The 21454-nt window shown below is 38.1% G+C and overlaps 1 protein-coding gene across 3 annotated transcripts in view; it reads left to right on the top strand.

Moving 5' to 3' along the window:
* ATXN7 (ataxin 7) overlaps positions 1–21454 on the top strand; it is an 88883-nt gene that overhangs the window by 2132 nt on the left and 65297 nt on the right. For all 3 annotated transcript variants that reach the window (XM_082059695.1, XM_082059697.1, XM_082059694.1), the window contains exon 2: positions 15795–15887. In XM_082059695.1, the coding sequence (XP_081915821.1) occupies positions 15854–15887 (34 nt within the window). In that variant the 5' untranslated portion in view covers positions 15795–15853. The remainder of the gene's footprint in view (positions 1–15794; positions 15888–21454) is intronic.

The raw sequence follows: 21454 nt of genomic DNA, 5'->3' as shown, positions 1-21454 counted from the left end.
GAAGACTTAGTTGAACTTCTCTACACAAATTTTACACAGTACTGTTTGCTGTTGCCTTTCCCACTTTACCCACTGATAACCTCTTGGAAGTCTTAAGCATCTGCTCTTATCGAGACTTAACATTTTTTTGCCCTTCTCTCAGCTCTTTCAATTTTCTGAGTCCTTTCTGTTTCTACCGTGGAGAAAAGTTGATCTGAACTGAAGACTAGTGTAGGTGAAAATCCACTATTATATGTTTAGTCATGTTAGAATACTTTAGTGTTATTTTCTGCCATTCAATCCAATATAATCTTTTCTTGCTTTTTGTTCATCATTCCAGTGTTGGTCAGATAGTCTTATTAAACTCTCCACAATGACAAATAGATAGTCCTTGAGTAATTAATTTAGAATACAGTAGCCCATATGATTAGTTAATAATATTTAATGACTTTTGCGCTGTTCTTATCTTCATATGTGTTACTAATTACAAGATTCTTGCAAATTCTTTGTTCTGGGTCTTAGGCTTATAAGAACAATTTAGGGAACAAAACCATTCTTTTTCTTTTTAAGACAGGGCTTTCAGGCATCGTCAATGTTCATAAAATTTTTTTGAATGTGAAGTAGAACTTGGTAAATACATCATCAAGGCTAAGGCTATGTATTGATGTAATAAATGTTCTCTTTCCTGTTCTCTGTTGCCATTTTAAACATCCACAAGATGTTTTTGCCCAGGAAGCCAGTTCCACCTTGCTGGATTTCTATAAGCATTTGAGTATTCACTATGTCTTTGGAGTCTTCTTTCAATCTGGAGTCTTCTATCCATTTCCAAGTAGGGTTCTTTATTTTGTAAGTAAGAAACAACCCTTGTTTCACCTGTATGGAGTGTGTGTTGCAACAGGAAAAAAGTGCCTTGCACAGAGTATGGCACCTTTCTCCATGCCAGCTCTTTTGGAATAAGTACCTGTGTGCGCAAGCTTTCAACCAAGCTAAATGTGGTGTAGTTTTCCCTCTTCCCTTGAATTCCTTTATGTGTACCATATGGTAAGACCCTGAAGCAGCTTATACATAATAATTTGTTGCACAGCTATCCTTGTCAAAAGTGTTAAATGATCCTCTGTAATGTTTCCAGGTGACTCTGGATACAGGAAGTATAAGCTTAGGTGAGGTTAGTACTGCAAGATGTTAGACGTGTGTAGAGCTGGCTCAGATTTTTCATCAGTATCTTTTCTTTGCGGAAAATGGCTTTTAAGTACACCAGATTTTTTTTTTTTTTTTTTTAATTGAGGAAATCTGTTAATGTTGAAGTTTTATTTCCTTTTAAAAAAATCTATGAAAGGCAAAGTTTAAAGTGACTTTATACCTCCTCCCCTTTTATTTAACTATGTATTTATATAATTTTGTTTCCAACTACAGAAAAAGTTAAAGGGGAAGAAGCTTTTTATAGTATTCCAGGCTATAATGAGCTATGATTTTTACAGCTAAGAAAACAACTTTAACTATTGATGAGGTGGATTGAAAATATTTTTCCTAAGCCTCCCTAATAATTTATAAGGTGGTTTTGAATTCCAGGTTTTCTTCGTGTTGAATAACTTCTAAATCAGACTGTTGTGTGGCACTAAATCTTACAGAGATCTAAGAATAGTAGGTCAGAAACTACAAGGTATTTTTAACCAGTCCAACCTATATTCTTGTCAGGAAGCCATACCAAATTTATTTAGCGAGACCTATTTTCTGTAAGCCTATGTTTAGCGTTACTTTTTACCACTATCCTTTATTTTTCTGTTGATTGTGTACCATGATTTTGTGCAAAACTGATACCAAGCTAGACTATTGGTGTCACCCTGTTCTCTCATTTTAAATTATGCTAGAGTGTTGTATTTTCTTTGCAGCCTTTTTTAGCCTCAGCGTTTACTGAAAACTAGCATCAGTATTTCGAGAGCTTGTCATCTCGTTCTGTAAAAATTCTTAGACACTGGCTGTCTAGTTCTGCAGATATTTAGATAATAAAACGGAAATTTTTCAATCCAGTGACTGGGGTAAAATAGAAATAGGGTTTATATTTTTTTTTCTTTCTTTTTCAGATCCAGAGCAATGTGGTTCTTTCTTAGCCTTGTAAAAAGCTTTCCTAACATGGACCCTTGTGTTTCTGCAGAGCCAGCACATTTTCATAGAATTACAATGTAACGAGAGAAGGGAGAGTGAAAATACTTGTTGCGACTGTAGTAACAATAACAATAATTTAAAAATGCAATATTTTATTATCCAAACAGTAATCGATTTTGCTGTTTGCTGCCTGTGTTACCAAGATTGATTAAACGTACTGTTAATACTGTACTTTAAAAACCAGGCTCCTATCAGATAATAATGTGACCGCAAGTTGTAGGCTTTTATGTAGGATTTCTTTTTTAAATTATTTTTCACTTTGTAACTCAAAGAAGCGTGTATAATTCCAGAAATTTTGACCAAAGTATTTTGCAAAGTACAAGTCCTGGAAATATTTTGCTTGTTAGAAAGATACTTCTTTACTCCTGATTTTCTTGTGAAGGGAGACAAAAGCTTATCTTAGTAATTTAAAAAAAATAGTGCTGCATGGTCCTTTTAATAATTTTTGCCTAAGTAAAAGGCCCTGTCTCTTGGTTAATCTAGATTATACAGGTGGCATCCTGATATTGCACTTTTACAGATAATTTCACAGGAATTATGTAACAGCGTTCCACATTTCATATCTGGATCCTACTGAACATATATGAAGCTTGAAGATCAACTATTGTACATTGAAGGTGATTTGTCATTAATTTTTTAAAGCTTGTCAAATTCAAGTTGAAATGACATGATACTGGGAATTTAGGTATTCAGTGTAGAAAACTGACCTTAGAGATGCAGGGATGCTCCCAGTGAATGAAAACACGCATGTCAAATGTGCTTTAATTGAGGAGGGGGAATTATCAGACATTAGAAGTGCTACACGGGATCGTGGTGCCTGGTTCCAGTGACTTAGTAGATTCCCACTTGGCAAGAAAGTCAAAGTGTTTTAACAGGTATCTCATGAAACTCAGTATCATGAAACTGCTGCAAGACAGATTGGATGGTTAGATTTTTCTTTTAATCTAAAAATCACTGACACCGTAGACTTCAGCTGTCTGTGCGATGCCTCGGAGATCCCACACTCTGTGATTTAAAATGACTGTCAGGTAGTTTTAGGGTAGCTTTTCATGTATTTTGTAAGGAAGCAGCCTCCCATTCTTTTAGAATTGTTTTTGGCAGGATTAGTCAGCTATCTAGTACCCTCTTAGTTTGTTGGCAGGATGTTTTCAGTGTGGCTTTCTTAATTTTTTAATTTTTTTTTAATGAGTAAGGGTGTATTGTTATTTTTGCTTCCCCAGTCCTTCATGGGTTTGGTAGCATGTGCATTGTGCCCTGATGATCACCAGTGGCGTGCCAGAGGTGTCAGGGGAAGAGGCGGATAATGAATGAGGCTTTAACACTGACCAAGGAGAAGAATTTGTTGGCATCGGGCCAAGTAGTAACTGTATTTAACTGTGGGTTGAAACACTGGATTAACAATAAGTGAGTTGTGAATATCATATTTACTTGAATCATGCTTAAATATATAACTGTTAGTGCTACTGAGGAAATTTTGCATAGGGATTACAAAGGAAAAGGGGCATTTCCTCCTGTGGAAAGCAGCTCTTGCCCAACTTCAGAGCGGTGTTTTCTGAATCACGTGGCCAGATGCTTTGACTTGGCTAAGAAAGCTGAATCAGAGCTATTGCGCAGCTTCTGAGTCAGCTTTTCAAATTTTAATAAAAGTTGGTTGGTTGGGCTTGTTTTGTTTTTTTTTTTTTTTTTTTTTAAGCAGTCCAAATCTGTAAAAGAAGACCCAGAAATTTTACAGGCTTTGAGCTTGGCTGCATCATGGAGAGATGTTGGAAGAAACACTTCTATCCCAGAAGATGAAGAAAAAGAGTATCAGGTCTATATCGATAAACATACATTTCTCCTTCTACATTGGGTTTATGTTTTGTTTTGGATTATTTTATAGTTTATTTTCTTTTAATAGAGTAACTCTGTCTGTGGGTAGTGTTTAAGCACAGCTACAGTTTACAGTTCCCATAAAACATGATACACTGAAGCCTGTTCTCACCCCCTGATTTCTGAGTGAAATACAAGCCTGAGCAGTGAAACAGAAATAATCAGAGGCATGGTCGCATGCTTTGGCGATGCCTGCTCAGTTTTAGGTTTTAGTAAGTCATATGTTGATTGAAAACACTGAACTTTGTTTCAGACAATCGCTGTCCTATCAATAGAGACTGGAAGTGGGATAAAACCCCAAAGAGAAGCTGTGGCCTTAGGAAGAAGGCACACTCTCCTCAGTTTCTTTTTGTCTCTTGAGTCGGCCAGATGTACATTTACAATGTAAACTATTGCTTCACTTGCCGTCAGAGCAGGTGGTTTAAAGAAATACTGTAAGAGATGTATGTAGAGAAGATAACTGGTCCTTCCCAGCAGAGACGCTCAGGTCCAGAGGGTCAGATCCAGTTGGTGACATTTCCTCACCTTTCTCAGGCTGGTTGTACCAAAGGGAAGGTTGGGCTGGCTGAGGCCAGTTGGGTGGTGTTCCCACGAAGATGGGGAGAGCCAAATGCTTTAATATTTGCTGGTGTTTCATTAAAATCATACCAGTCGGCACAGCTTGAAAGGGGATGATGAATCTGCACATTTTCTACTCAGTCGCCGAAGTAGGAATGTGCTTAAATCCTGCCTATATCCACGGCTAAGCACCTTTCTCTAGGGAGCATTTTGGATTCACGCTCTCTTGAAATTAGGATCATAAGCCCTTTCTTTCAAAAAAGGGAGCAAAGGTCAATCTTTGCTTTCAAAACCCAGGAGGTGGGAATGGTTCTGGTTCCCTTTCCGTCATTAGCAGAGCTGTTAGCCGCCAGGCTGCTCGCCACATGTGTGGGAGACTTCAGCCCAGCTCTCCTCCTTCCTGAGGGGATTAATGCCCCTAATTCTTTCCATCAGAGTGAACTTTGCAATCACCAGGCTCTTGACTAGTATGAGGTGATGTTGCTGTCAGAAAGAGGGAGTGAACATGAACACAGAAAATATTAAACTAAGGGATTCAAGGAAATAATCCATAAAAGCAAACTAGTAGGTTTGGAAGTGCAAGAGAAGAACATGCGAGATAATTTTTGCGTTGCAGACCAGATTCTGTTCAAAGATGTGTGAGTGCCTTCCTGGTGATTTCCAAATTTTATTTGCAAGCAGGGATAGAATTTGGAGTTGAAAAGTATAGGCAAACAGGAAAAAAATGTGCAATAAAATAACCTTATTTGTAAACTGATTGGTGAGTTGCAAAAGGTAAATAGAAAAATTAATGTCAAACATTGGGAAAGTGATAAACTGGACACAAAATACATTATCTATAAAGTGTGTGTATATATGCATGTATTTATATATGCATGTGTATATTCAGTTGAGATATGAAAGTGGTTATATGTGTGTCCAAAACATTAAGCCCAAAATGTTATTTCTCTTGATAGCATTTATAAAACTTGCAAGGTACCTTTTCTTATAATAATGTTTTAGCAGAGACTCGGTATAAACAAGCATTCAGGTTTGCTTGTTGTTTTTTCTTTTGCAAAATGTTAGCGTAGAATGTCTGAAAACCACAAGGACTTCTTTTTGGTCCTCTGCCTTTTGCCTTTATTTTAATAAAAGTTTAAATGTCGATTATACATGGAGAGAATTGAACTAATAAAGTGGCAAGGCAGATAAATTAGATTTTATAACTTAAATGAATAAAGATTGGCTTGTAAGAGCAGAGAGTAAAACAAAGCTATGCTAATAACAACTACAAGTATGCACCTGTGATTTAGCCGTTCATTGTAAATATTTTCCCTTCAGTTTCATTTCAGTGTCACTTTAGCAGTTGCAGGTTGGTTTTTTTCCGTTTTTGAGATCTGCTTGTGGTTTTTGCTCTGTGTGTGTGCGCAGATATATATTTATACATATATATGTAAAGTTATGGTGGTGTCAAACAATAAAACATCCTGAAATAAAATTGTGCACATGTGTATTAAAATAAAACATATATTATTTTTAAAAATTTAGTGAATTTGAAATTTAATTTTAAAAATAACTAAATTGCACTTGAGCTGCAAACACTTTGCTAGGATTAGAATAGGAGGATATTTACAGTCAGGTTTTCTGGTAAAGCTTTTGTTTCCCAGCTTATGTGAAATATTTGCACAAACAGGAGCAACTGGCTGTAACTGTACTTTATATCATCAGACAAATGGAAGGAAATAGCTCAAGAGCTGCTGTTTTCAAATGTATATGTTAAATAATTCTGTCCTGATCTTGCAAGCTCTTGGACAAGCTTTGAACTTTATTAGTCCTCTCAAACATTGGTGTAGACTTGTAATATGGTGATAATACAGGTAACGAGTTTCCTAATGACTGGATTATTCTTATCAAATCTTCTTTATTTATAATTGCCTCTGTATAGAGTCTGTTCCCCATTGTGTCTTTCTAGGACTGGCCTACTAAATTTGTCACAGAGATTTTGCAAATCTAAGACAGCCATTTTGCAACCTACATTTTCTTCTCTTTCTGCTTGTATCAGTGAGTAGAATTGTGGTTCTCTGCCTGTTCTGCTAGTAGATCTCCTTGTTGCTCTTCTGTGGAGATGGATGCTATGAGAATATATTGCTCCTTTGAAGAGGCCTCTTCAGCTTATTTGGCAAGTACAGTCATCTTTAAATAAGCAGTTGTTCTCTCTTGGCTTCTGTGCAGGTGGTGTCTTTTAAGCAGCTGCAATACTGACACTGCTTGGGGAAAAATAATTAACAGGTACCCCTGGCACAAGACAGCTTCTAGTAGGTTTGGGAAGGGTACAGGGCTGTTTGTTGTGGCTAAGAAATGCATTACAGTAATTCACATCACTTCCTAAACTTTTTTTAGACCAAAAAATTATCTACATTGTTAAGGATCCTGAGTTTGTGAAAATCAGACTGCTTGGTCTGCTTTAGTTTTGAAATAAAGTATTAATTAACTGCACGTGTGCAGGAAAACAAAGTCTATATTGAAGGAAATTAGGAAAGAGGAAGAGTGGAAATGCCAGTGCAATTGCTTAAAGATCCAAAAACGTGATGCATAAAGAAGTGCCAGAAGGATGTAATTCCGTAGCTTAAGAGAGGACTGAGTGAGAAGACAGGTCTATTCAAGAGCATTGCAAAGCGGGGGGCTCGTGGCAGGTGGGGAAAGAAAGAGGTCAAATTGCAGCAGTGAGGATTCAGGATGGACAAACACAGGTTTCTGGTGGAAGTATTGAAATGGAATAATCACCTGTGGGGACAACAGTGCTCCCATTGCCTGAGGTCCGTCACAACAGGTCCGATCACCTGTGTTGTTCCCACCAGACAGTTTATTTGTCATGCCCTGGGGCTGAGCGATGGGCTGTCTGACCTTTGGAGGTTCCTTCCATCCCTGCTTTGGTTAACGGACCTCTAACTACACATTGCAGGGATTTTAATGAGATCAGAGTACAAGACCGATACATGCTGAAACCTATTTTCCACCTTTGTGACCTGTTTAGCAGTTCTATTTCATCTAGAATTTGTTATAAGAATGGTAATGGTAGTTGCAATGTAAAGGTTATATTTTTTAATCAGTTTGGTTTTAGGGGGTGTTTCTTGTTTGTCATCCTCCAAGGCAATGCTATAGCCCATCCTCCTCCTGTTTAAATACTGTAATGTTGCTTTCAGGCCAGTTATGGAACCGTTATTCTACTTGAAAATACTAAGAGGGTTTGTGGAGTGGTTTGTGGGGAAGGAGTGTGGCTGGAGTGCGGATCAGAACAAGCCATTGTTCCAGCTGGCTGCATGCATGCACGAGGCAGAAACTCTTGAATTCAATAGACTACAACTTGACATTTGGTTCCTACATAGGTAGTCATGTTCAACATTGAGCTTTGTAATCCCATTTAATTTAATTTTGTCTGTGAATACGTATCCCCTTAGGAAAAACTAATTTCTAAGTGGAACTAGAGGAGGTATGCTGTGTGATGTGGAGGTTGTGTGTCTACTGCAACGGTAAATGTGAGAAGAAATCTTGTGTTTTTATAATGCTTCATTAGCAGTTTTCTTGACTGTGAGCAGAAGAGTGAGGAAACTGGAGAACTGATTCTTCACAAGACATTATTAGCCATAGCTAATAATTTAATAGCTAAAGAGTATGCTAGCACACACTTACACAGCTGTGGCTTCATATCTGTGTGTGCTTTGCAAAGAAGGTAACTGCTACTGGGAATATGTAAAAATGCAAATGATTATATTCTCCAGGTAAATAATAACCGAAAGATCCTTCCTTTTGTTCAGTTAAAGAGTATCTAGTGGTTGTTAGATTAAGGCTTGGCTATTGAGTGTCCTATTAATAGCTACATAAGTAGCAGTAGTTAGAAAAATATATTATTTTTATATAGTATAATAAACAGCTGTGAATTAATATAGCATATAAATGTGTTGAATTCACAGTGTGTCAGAAGTGGCTTGGGTGGGCTTTAGTAGACGTTTGAACCATTGCTATATTTGGGTGAGTATGAACGTATTTCTTAAAATGAGAATGTTAAGGTTTTTAAGTTTCATGCCACAAGAAAGATATTTCTGATCTCACTAGTATCACTAATGTCATTAGTGTTAACATCAGTGTTTTTACATAGGTAGTCTTTGAAAGGTGACTGTTGCATCTTCAGCCAGAGATGAAACTTTGTATTCCGTTTCTTAGCACAGCCTAGCGTGTTTCCTAGCAAACAACCAGGATTTACTTGAAAAGCATTATAGTGCTATTTGAAAAATGTTTTCCCTACATGTACAACCTAAGTGTTTATAACAAAATGCTATTTCATTCTCCAAAAACGAAGAAAAGCAGGGAGCCATGGGCCAGATGCTTGTGAGTCAGAAGGCATAAGAAGAAAAACCCAAATAATTTAATTTTTTAAGCTAGTTGTAACTTTCTAGAGTGTGAGTTCTTGGGTTTTTTTTTGACTGGGATTATCATTTCTCTCATTGCTCTAGAATTTTTCTCTATCTCCTTACCAGTCCGGTGTCTCCTGCGAGGCCATGTGCTCTGTCACCAGGTGACAGTCACTGGTGGGCAAAGGGAAGGAGCACTCAGGGTTGGACCCTGCAAGTCTCTGAACTGGTTGGCTTCTCTGGTTGGAATTTTTATGGTGCTGGACAGCAATAAAAGTGTCACTGCAGCTTCTCTCCCTTCTGACCTGCAACAGAGATACTATGAAGAAAGGAAGAAATAAAAAGAGAGAAACTGAGAAAATGTTGCAGTGCAACATTCACAAAAGCAAGCTTCAGTAATGCTGACAATAATGACCATATTTCTTTTACATCAGTAAGACTCTTGTCCTAGATTAACAGAAATATTTTTTGATAATGGAAGAAATGCCAGTTTCCCACTAAATTCAGTTTCAAAGAGTAAAGTAGGTTGGCCAAGGTGCCAACCGGGGATAATAGAAGTGGAGGAATGTGTAACTGTAATCTCATTTGATCAAATGAGGATTTCCTCACAGTCTCATGGGCACGTGTTGTTGGAGAAATAGTTCTCTTTTTGCTTAAGACATTGTGTCTTCCACCACCCCCTATCTGCCCATCCTCCTGTTGCAGTCTCCATCCCCTCTTCTTACTTTCTAAACTCCTTCCCATCATTTTACAGATGATTATTTTCCTTCATACCTGTTAGAAAGCTGTCTCCTGACTCTCCACTCTGCTTCTTCTCTTTCAAGTAGGATAGGCTGTAGGTTTTTTCTCTCCCTTTCTCCGTATCGGTGCTGTTTGCCTTCTTAACCCGTCACTCCTAACCAGTTTGATGTAACATTGCAGGTAGAAAAGGCAGCAGCACTCAAGCAAAGAAACAACAGTTTCTCAGCACTTGCTGTGTGGGGGTGATTGCACTTCATGAGATTAATACTGCCCGATAAGAAAGCTATTGTAATAATAAATACAGTTCAAACCCAAGAATTAATCTATACATTTGATTGATCTCTGGTTTCAGAAACACTATCAAGTTACATTCTTGTTTATGTATGTTCAAATCCCAAGCAACTCTTTGGAAAGTGCTGAAGTCATTCTGGATTTATGGAAGTACACTTGAGACCAAGTTTTGGCCTTCAGTTTCAATAATTATTTACAGTTATATTGTTTGTATTAATTACTGGCATTGGTCAAGGGCTTTGCAAACAGTCTGTGGATCTTTATCACTAAAAAAGAGTAACTAAAAATCAGAAGATCATGATTTTTGTTTAATGCAAAAAGCCACAAGCTTTTGATTTTTTAATGTACTAGTTTAACTCTGGAAAACTATGGATTTTTGAAAGGAAAGGTGCTGTAGTTACAGAAGAATAAGAAATCAACCAAAGCTTTCATTAGGTCTTTATTTTCACGTGTTTGTAGTGAAAAAACACCACTGTCATTTTATGCAAAGTTTTACCATTCACAGTCAAGCGCGTTTCCAGAGCCAGTCTGAGAAACTCGGTGTATCGTCTGTGAGGGGAAGCTTTCTGAGGGTTAGCAGCAATCTAGTACAGTTTGCTGCGTGAAGTTCATGTGCAAGAAAGACAAGATAGGGATAATTTTGGTATTATGTTGAGATTATGTATTAGGATGACAGGTATCACAGTCCCTAATAGGTTGCAGAGTGTGGGGATAATGAAGAGTGATGCTTTTTGTTCCTAACCCTGCCTTAGGCCTGGTAGGTAACTGTGGGCAAATCATTCCTGCTTCCTCAATTTCTCTGTCTGTAAAAATGATTATAATGGTGTGGATTATTTTGTGTTTCGTTTTGAGATCTAAAAGGAATACATAGAAATGAAGTGGTAGGAACATGATGAGGAACATAAGGTGGTAAAATAAGCATCTGTGTTACAGCCAGCTTTGTACTGGCAACTGATTATAAAATTATTGATTCTACTGTTCTTTCCTGTTGAGGGTATTACTATGTACTTGTTCACAGGACTGTAGCAAAAAAATCTTGCTATTATTTCTTGTGCTGGCCTATCTTTCAGCTTCTCATTCAGAATTTACCGTTAGGTCATTCTGCTTTTATTCTTACACATTACCATCCCCATGAGCGACAGTTAAAGCTGTAGTTAATGGAGGATAAGGACAGCAAAGGTCTGTCTGTCTTTCTTTTCTCTATCTCCTCCCTTTCTATCTCTCTGTCTCTCTTTGGCCATTGAAAATGTAGGTCATATTGCATCACCATAAAATGGAACAGTCAGAAAGGTGTTTGAAAAATGCTGACATCCTTAGCCTGGGGTGCATGCCAGTGTCCTTTGTTTACATTGAGAATAGTGTTGTACCTGGGTAAGAACCAGCGGCTCTGTTAAGGTTAGTGGTATGGTACCTAAATTATGAGTCAGATTTTAAGATGACTTTCATCTGCCTGCAGTAATTTAAAATTAGACAGATAAAATGCAGCCACTCAGGATAATGATATACATGAGGAGCTAATTTCAAATCTTTAATCTGCAATAACTGTGACAGTGTAGTTTGAATAATATTACCTTTAACAGAGCAGCTCAGTAATAAATTTTGCAAATCATGTTAATCATGTACTCTGCATTGTCTTGATTAGCTGTGCCTTTCTGTCTTGCAAAGTATGTTTATATTATGCCTTTGTATATTGTTTTTCACATAGACTGTTTTACTTCATGCACCCTTTTAAATGAGCCAATCAGGATTTTATTTATTTAAAAAAAAAGGAAAATCCTGGTGTCCAGTGTCTTATTGCTTGCTACTAGTCTTTTGTTGTTTGTGTTTCTGATGTAATACAAGTTGTAATTGGTATGAAATATTCCTATGTTGTAAAATGTGCAACATATATTTTTCTTCTCTACAGTCGTATATAAATACCATTTTTAAAGAAAGATATAAATATAATTTCAACTATCCTTATTTATCTTAGTTTGCTACAGTAAGCTAATGTGTTTTATGGATTGAACTTTCAAATGGTAGTGTAAATCATACTGCAGGATGCAGCTGTTTTGAAATATAAGACAAGATACTTGCTTATAGGGTTTTTTTCATGATTTCTGAAACCAAGTATTTTTTTAACCTGTCTGTTCCATGCTTTGTGTGGTTGTACTTAAACAGCTCAAGTGCAATATGCAAAGGCTTCTTCTGACATTGTTAATCTTGCTGCTAAGAAAGACTTCCAAGTTAAAAGACAAATTCTTGGAAGATAAAGCTAAAATTAGTGACAACATGTTTTTCTGAGCAAAATAATGGATGCAAATCTTTTTCTGTTGCCATTAGACAAAGGAAAATGACAGCAGGCAAAGTTAAGACCCGTCAAGTGCACTTTGGTGTACATAATTATGTTGCAGCTTTTAATCAATTTATTTAGAATTATCTGAAAGGTGTTGTTGCTTCTCCATTGAAGACATTATTTAAATTTGACCCTTCTCATTATCTCCTCATCTGTACCCTATCTCATTATCTATACTTGTGCGTGTTTTAAATAGTTTCAGAATAACTTGTACCATTATTATATTTTGCACTGAATATCCTGTTGCATTTGTGTTTGCACAAATAATAGCAAATATTTAGGTAATTCTGAGAAATATATTGGTATACATGGGAACTATGTGAAATCTTGAGATGCTGCAATTTTTTAATTGGTATTTACAGAAGTTCAGTATCTAATCGCTATTTGAAGCATGTAACTGGTACTTACTTTTTCATATCTGTGAAGACGTAAAGAATTGTGTCTCCCGAAGGGAACGGGAGGGCCAGTTATTAGACCCTGCAGCTCTTGTACTGTCTTTGACCCCCTGAGATTCTGCAGTCAGTGGGTCCTGAGTCAGTCTCCAGCGCAAATTAGATCAGCCTGAGCATTGCTTTGATTTAGGAGCAGCCCCAAGTCTTCTGGCCACCTCCCGTTCCTTCAACACACGCCTCCCACACCCACTTTTCCAGGGGCAGACTCAGACCTCACTAGTTTATCCCCATGAACAAAATGTTTAAATGAAGCCCAGTAGTGGGGTGATGATGCCTAGCATGTGCAAATCTTTGTTTATATAAATGTGTACATTGTATTTGTTGTAAATTTGGGTATTTAGTAGCTAACAAAAGAGAAAGAATGTTCCAAAATTCAGGCACATTTCTTTGGTGCCTTTTTCTGACAGCTGAAAAGAAAAAGAGTTAAAGGAGTTTGGATAGCTGAGGCTTTAGTTGTGATACTTTCAAAAGTTAGGGAAGCTTTATCACATATATTTATTTTCCTTTCTTTTAATGAGTTGCTTTGCAATTACAATTTTCATGTAAATATATTTCCCTTAAAGAATCATACGCTTTAGTCATCATAACTATGCCTTTATTACATGCATCTCTGTAGACAGAGTTTTGACTGGGATGGAGCTGTTGCTCTGCCAGGCTGTGGTTTCCTGTCTTGTGTATCAGTAACTCCTCAAAGGAGCAATTGTGACCAAGTTTCTTTGATAGTCAGGCATTGAGAGTGACATAATGCCAAGTCTGCTTCATTGGTTTGAAAATGCAGGCCTTTTTCCATTTTCTTGGATTGCTGCTTTGACTGTTTTTGTCATCTTTCAACGAGCTTTCCCTTTTCCAGGGTACCCAAGTGCTTACCTTCTGGAGAGAGAGATCCTCCTGCCGCCTTCGCAATCATCCCATCGCTTCCTCGCATTACTCTTTGCTGACAGTTGTGGTGGTAATTGACCTGCTGTAAATTCTCAACAAGAATCATTCCTGTTCTTTGCCACCCATTATCCAGAGAAAGACTTCTCTTTAGAGGGTCGTTAAGCTGTCACTTTGCTCTTTTGAAACTTATTCTCTTAACTTCCTTCAAACTCAACTCCAGATGTAATCCCTACAGCAATATTCACAGGTGGTGACATAATATGCTCTGATCTCTCATATACGGGAGTAAAATTCTTGCTCTTCCTTCCTTCACCTTCATCTGGTCTTTTACCACTTACTTATTGCCCTTTTCCTAGATTTTTAAGTCTTTGGAGAAGTCATCTGTTGTATAGGTAGTTTTGTTTTCATTTTTTAATGAAGCAATGGAACTTGTTTTTTGCATAACTAATAATATTTACATCAGGACAAAAGGCATTTTGCATGCAGAGCTTCTGTATCCCCTGGAGAAACTGGGGTAGAGATGGAGCGAGTTACTCCCACAGCAGGGGGGACGTATGCTCAAAGGGATTGGGACTTTAAGGCTAAACACTGAATGATCTTCTGCGAAAGGGGTGGTCCATGTGAATTCAGAGCCTCCTGTCCTAAACATACCAAGGAAAAAGGTATTTTTTACAAACACTGCATTGCCTTTCCCAGTGAGCAGCAGCAAGAGTTGAAGAGAAAGCTTTCTACAGCAGTATTCAATGAGATTTGGATGTGTAACAAGGAAATACATTTTTTGAGATTTCTACTAGCGCAGAACTTTGTTAACAATCATTATTATTAACCATAATGCAGAACAATGACTGGAGAGGAAAAGAGAGAAAATAATACTGGACTTGCTTTGAAGTGTTGTCCACTGGAGACAAGAAAATTCTGGATTTTATAGGGTGTAGCTAGAATATAATTAAACTGGGATGTGCTTCTTAAGATCAATTATGTCACTGAGCAGAGTAAAGCTTAGAAACATATCTGCAGGTGATCTCAGTCAAGACAGCATCAGCTGCTAAACTGCAGTTTAAAAGAAAAAAGGGGGGTTACCCTCGGTGCCTAAGAACTTAGAGACATGAGCTCGGTTTGCAGACAACTTCCGGAGGAGCAGCAGAAGGCAGGGAAAGGTTCATTCTGCACCTTCCAGTGGGCAGAGCCTGCAGCCCGTGGCACGGCCGGGGTGCCCTCTTGGACCGTGTTCCTCTGGTCTGGACTTTAATCCTTGGAGGGGAAAAAAAATAGGTTTCTCTGAAGTGTCATCCAGCCCCAGCGCTAGATTGGCTTATTTATATCTATCTTCATGACTTTTTAGTAGATGCAAAAAAGGTCACCAGTTTAATTTCAAAGCACTTATGAAAATCAATTGTTTGATCTTTAATATAATCTGTGCACAATGATGGTTGAAGTTTTTTTTTTAACAGGGCTTTGGTTTAGCTTTAACCAGTTAGGCATTGGTTTATGCTAAACCAAAGCAAACCAGGCTTCAATTTGGTTTATATAAACAGTAAGTTTATATGTATTGAATGAAAGGATTTTAAAAAACTGAGCTTGAGATGATGAAAGTTCATTTGTGGGAACTCAATCTGTACATCTCCCTAGTTTTTGTTAAACTCTTCATCAGCAATACAGTAATAGTCACTAATGACTATTACGTGAGGGATCATTTTTAGCTATCCGCGTTCTCTGACGTGGTGGTAAAAATGTCAATGTCCACGTACCGAGAGCCCCTGTTGTTAGAGTCATGCTATATTCTAGAAAAATCCTGTGTAAAAAATCCAGCGCTGTCATGTTACCCGCTTGTGATACAGACATAACCGTCTGCTTGGGAATCTGGTCAGTAAGAGTCGATGTAAGTGCAGTAACTGGGCCGAAGACTGAGATTTCATCCAATGCATACCTTTCTGGTAATGTCAGGCTGCCATTTAAAGAGCTGCTCTGTACGTACGAGTGCATAACAGCTCCCTGCTTACCTTTCAATTTTAAGTTCATTGCAGAAACTATTCGTAAAATTGATAAAATGCTTCGTATTAGTTTTTAAATAGATGTATTTACAGTTACAAGGTTTCAAATGTCTTACTGCTATACTCTTATTTTTTGGTTTTCTTTCAGAATTAATCAGGTACAAGTTAGAAAAAGCTTCCAACATCTGAACAGATGAAGATCAATTGATGAATCAACCCAGCGATTCACCATACTTTCAAGGTACTGTGACTTGCTTACCCAAATATTTTCCTTAAGCATAATATTCACATACTTTAGGTGTGAGAAGCGTGGAGAACAGGATATTAACAGGGTTGCAAAGCAAGTCTGAAGTGTTACCAGATGCAGTGGGGAGACTTTTTTTATTTCAAACTGCAGGTGTTTAATATATGTTTCAATGGGAAATAAAGTGACCTTACAATCAACCTAAAGGGAATTCAATGCATGGAACAGTCAAACTTAAAAAGTGAGTTGGATTATATATTGCAATCACATAGATTAAGTGATTTGGACAAGTAAGATGTGGCAGAGAGGCAATATTTTTAATTTATTTATTGTATTTTAGAAGAAGTAAGCTTCTTTTTCTAAGTAATTATTTGTATCTATCCATGTTTCCGTGATACTTTAAAGCATTTGAAGGCTGTTAGGTTCTGGTATAAACCATAGCCTCCCAGCTGCATCAATTTTGTTATCTCATGAGTTGAGAAAATAGATTTGTAAACTGAGGCAGATACTGTACAGTTGCCTAACACAGCGAGGTTATTCTCCATGACTTCACATTCCTGGCAGAATGTTTGGAAAAGGAGAAAATTCTGATAATAAATTGAAATTTTGGCTAAAGAGCTGCTAGTGCCAATTCTTTTATCAGGTTCTGATAATTCATTGAAACAATATCTCTTTGTTTCTCTGTTTTCTTTACATTTATCTCTGATCTTTATCATCTCATGCATTTTACCATTTTGTATGTTTTTGCTTGACACCAAACAAGAAAAGACTTCACTCTAAGTTAGCATTTTTCAAATGCACAGACTTGAAGAATCCAGTCTGTTATAGCCTGGCTAGTATTTGCTGTGCAAATCGTCTTTTAATGTATTTTAAAATAGATTGCAGCAGAAGGGGCCATTACAGTTAGCATGGAGCTGGTCTGCAGAATTTATTGAAGTGGCAGAGTTAATCTGGGCTCAAGAAGAGCGAAGACTGTTTGTCACGGTGTGGCTCTTGCAATATGTAGGGTTGGAAACTGTAATATATGAGGTTTCTATAACAAAATATTTTTCCCTGTATTTTCCAGCAGCCTGAGAAATGTCAGTGTTTGTGAACCCAGGGTGCCTGGGGTTGCAAACTAAAACTGGCATTGTTCTTATCTGCTTCCTTACTCCTCATCACTAAATAGGGCCACAACATTTATCAGATTTTCATGTAATTATAGGAAGGTCTGGATTGGAAGAATCCTGTGGACATCATCTGGTCCAGCCTTCTGTTAAAAGCAGGTTATCTGAGGCCTGGTCAAGCCAAGTGTTAAATATTTCCAGCAAGGGAAACTCCACCATTATTCTGGGCAACCTCTTCCAATATATATTTATTCTCACATTGAATATTTTTTCTTGTACCCATATAGAACTTCTGAAGCAACTCGTGCCTGTTGTCTCTTGCTCCATCACCATGTTTTGTGTGAAGAGAGTACCACCATCTTCTTTATAACCATGTTTTACTTATTGGAGGACTGTGATTGCATCCCACCTGAGCCTTCTCTTGGTTAGGCTGAGCAAACCCAATTCCTTCTCTTTTCTCCAATACGTTTTCCAGCCTTCTCATCACCTCGGCGTTCCTCTGCTGGACCCTGTCCAGATTTTTAGTGTGTCTCTTGAACTGGCTCAGTCTTCCAGCCTGTCACAGTCTCTCTACATAGTGACACTTCCTTTGGGTGTATCTACCTGTCTTCCAAGTTTCGTGTCATCTGCAGGCTTGGTGAGGATGCACTTAGTCATCCATCATCCAGATCATTTTAAGAGATATTGAACAGGAGTCAGCCCAGCGTTGACCCCAAGGAACTCCATTTGTGACTGATGGCCGGTTTGATATTAAGCCATTACCACCCTTTTAGCACAGCAGTTCAGCCAGTTTACCACCAATCTCATGATCCACGTCCGTGACCTTTCAAGCTCACTCTTTTAGCACCCTTGGATGCATTGTGTCAAGTCCCATAGACTTATCTGTGTCCAGGTTCTATGATACTTTGTTGCTAGCCTGCTAAGCATGTGGTCCGTGCAGGTAGCATCAGCAAGCAGCAATCAAATGTGAGAAGAATGGCATCAATTTAAATTTTCATGCGCTGGTGTTTTCAGGACCCTTTCTTTGATATTAATCAGCACATGGGTATTCATGATTTCTGAAGGTATGGGGTCGCAGGCAGCCACACATCACAGGTAGGTGTCCTTGTGGTCTGGAGGAACTTCTGAGTCCTCTGGGCTGTGCTTGGACCTAGAGGCTTCTGCCTCAATGAATTGCCAAGGAGCCGCATAGACAAGCTGGCAAGAAACCAGGCAGGGTTATGAAACTTTGCATGGTAGTCAGGTTCCATCAGAAGATTGTTGATATCAAACTGTTCCTATTAAGTGCTTTGATTTCAAAAACTGGAAATTCAGCTCTAATGTTTTGTTACAATTGATCTGAATAGCTGCGTGTTTTACTGGTTCTAAATGGTAATATTGTATTCTCTGTGTATAAAAGAGAAATTGAAAGGTCATACCAGTTTCTGATTCCTCTGATTAAAATGATTCATCTGCATAGTCACATTGCTGAAATTGTTTTAACATTTCCGAATTCAAAAGGTGATTTCGATACCTTATGTAAAATTAATAAACATTAGTTTGATTTCCAAATCATTAACTGGGTGTATTTAGTGTAGTTTTAGCTATTTGAAAACACTTGAAAACTCTGTGACAGTGTTTTCAAGAATTGACAGTATTTTGGTGACATCTCATCAGGGCAAAGATCTGTGTTCCTGCATTCCACATAATCCTTATTGTGCTGTAGATCGATATGGCATCAATTCTTTCAGAAATTTGACTTGCATTTAAGACATTTGATAGTAGAATAAAGAGGGAAGTGTTTGCAATGCTTTGCTAGATACTGTATATTTTATTAACACATAGCAATGACACTGGCTTATTGTTCGGGTGTAAAAATGTCGTACTATCTTCAGTACAGTCATTGTCATGTTTGGATAAACGTACAGGGGCACCTACTGCATTCTCATCCTGATGCAGAATTCTTCTCAGATTTATTTACATTTATTAGCCTCCATTCCCTCATTCTGTCTTCTTAGAAAAGGATACTTCAAGTTAGTCTTGTAATCTTAACAATGTTGTTCTTTCCCCTGGTACAGGTGGTTTCCAACATCATTTCATATTCCAGTATTTAAAGTAGCTGTAGTCCAGCAGTTGTGAGCATCTTTATCTCCCCCTTTGAAGTATTACTCATTAATAAAATCATACTCATTAACCTGTTTCCAGGATCTGTGGGAAAAGGATAATAGACTGGCGTGGTTTCTTGTATAATTATTTATTGTGTGCTACTCATGATTATTATTCTTTGGGATCATGGTCCTGTGTATAGTTATAAAGGGAGAAGTTGCTTGATTTCACTGGAGATGAGAGTGAACTACAGATTACTGTAATGTAGGATTTTTTTATATGTTAATGTTTTTCTACAGTGAGGCTTAGATGAGATGGTCTGTTTTGTTATGGCTGGATAGTTCTCTCATCATCTGGACATGCTGCTTTCTGCAGACCTTTTATCTCATTCTTCCCTACTTGCCCAGTTATATTCCTACACTTCTCATACTGGAGACATATTTTGAAATGCACAAAATACACTCCCAGTTCTGCCGCTGTCAGCAGGAACTGAGGGGAGGGCTGGGATTTCACTTCAGTATATCAGCTCCTTGAGTTGTCCTTTCATCTTGAATCTCATCTATCAACAAGTCTTTACTAATAATATTCGTTCTTAGTTTTTAAGCCCTTCTTAATTTCATACCTTTTAGCTAGAATTAACTTACTTGATTTCCTTTAGGGCCGTAATGCCCCTCAGATCTTTTCCTTGACAAACTTTTTCATGAATTCACTATTTTTCTTTCTTCTGAGTACTGATAAAGTGACACCCTCATAGGTTCTCCCTGTCTATCCCTTTGCACTTCAACTCACGCATCCTTTCACTTCTGTTGTGGAAAATCATCAGTGAATTGTGTCATCGCACTTCTGTTCTCCAAAGAGTTTGCAGATCCATCCTTCCTTTTCCATTCTAGTTAAGACTTATCCACCTCAGGTCCTGTACAGAGGCTGTCTTACAGATTGGAACTGAGCAGCTGAGGAAGGTGTTCCCTGTTTGAACAGCTTTCCCAGACCACCTGGCAAAAGTACGAAACCTGCCAGGACAGGTGAAAAAATGCCTGCAGTGTCATGCCACACAATAACCATCCTCTGCAGTTTTAAGCAGTTGCATGCTATTTGTAGGCATACATTTAATCATAGTATGGCCAGCTGTGGTTAGTATGTTGGTTTTTAGTGAGCTTTAAAACTATGTTTTTTCCTTTTTTGTGTGTTTTGTTTCCTCTTCTTGGCTCTGTTCTTTCAGTCCTTTTGCAGACTGTGTTATATTTGTTTGTTCATTTACACTTTCTTCACCCCATTATTTGTCTATTTTTTCTACATCATCCGCTGTTTTCTGCTCTTTGCCTGCCTCATGTTTTTCCTTTTCCACTTTCTATCTGAGCTTAACTTACTCCTCTCTGTTTTTTCTCCCTGCTCTCTGAATACCTGTTCTCATTCGCACATACAACCAGTCTGTGGTTATTCACACATCATCTCAGTTCCCAACGCTTCTTCTTGGGCTGTTTTGCTTCCTCATTTAAGCCCTTTGAATTGTAGCATTTCTGGACCGTTCCTTATTCTCTTAAGGGGGCACTGGCTGCCAGGCAGCGCTTTCCATACTGGACTGTTCTGCCCTCTCCTGACCAAATTCATCCCACTTAATTCTAGCTGCCTAATTTATGTGTATGCCCATCCTTGACTACTTCTGTGGTTAGTGGGAGGAGAAGGGCTTCTTCAGAAAGTGCTTTGGACCAGAAAGGACCAAATATCCTAAAAGTATCCCTTGCTCTCAACTGATGGCCAAGGAGGCTTTGGATGACCATACTCCTGACCTGGGTGTCTCAGATGCATAGTAGTCACCTCTGTCCAAAGTCTACAGCTTGTGCACATTTTCAGTTCTCATGTCCTTCTAACATGACGGATTTTCAGGGTTTTCCCTGCTTTTCCCTAAAATTGTCAATGCATCTCTTTATATGGAAACAATTCAAGGGAATTGAACTCGTGTAAATCATCAATGCATCCATGTGTAGCACTGTGGAAACAATTCGAGAGAATTGAACTTGTGTGCTTAAAAAACCCAAACATATATTCAGCATAGTGAGTTTGTGGGAAAAGAAAATTCTCTCCACCTCCGGTCCTTGTAAAATTAGTTTTTCATCTGCACCTATTGCTGCTCTGTGACTAATCAGTCTTGTGCACTGAAGTGATGAACTGATCTTTCTGCTGCCACTTTCCTCCCTCTGCTGGAATACTGATGTATTCACGACATAGTGGGAAAATATTTTACTAGTGGAAGAAGGTTTACTAAAGGACAGCCTGAGGCCCAGACTGCAGAATTAGATCTTGAGTGGGAATATATAGGAAAAAAAGAAAAGCTGGGAAAGAGGGAGCGGGAAAAAGTGCAACAACCAGTTTGAA

Source organism: Streptopelia decaocto (genome assembly GCF_964273445.1).
Source record: "Streptopelia decaocto genome assembly, chromosome: 8".
Lineage (NCBI taxonomy): Eukaryota > Metazoa > Chordata > Aves > Columbiformes > Columbidae > Streptopelia > Streptopelia decaocto.
The sequence above is the reverse complement of the archived record's forward strand: the minus strand, read 5'-3'. Positions and strand labels throughout refer to the sequence as shown.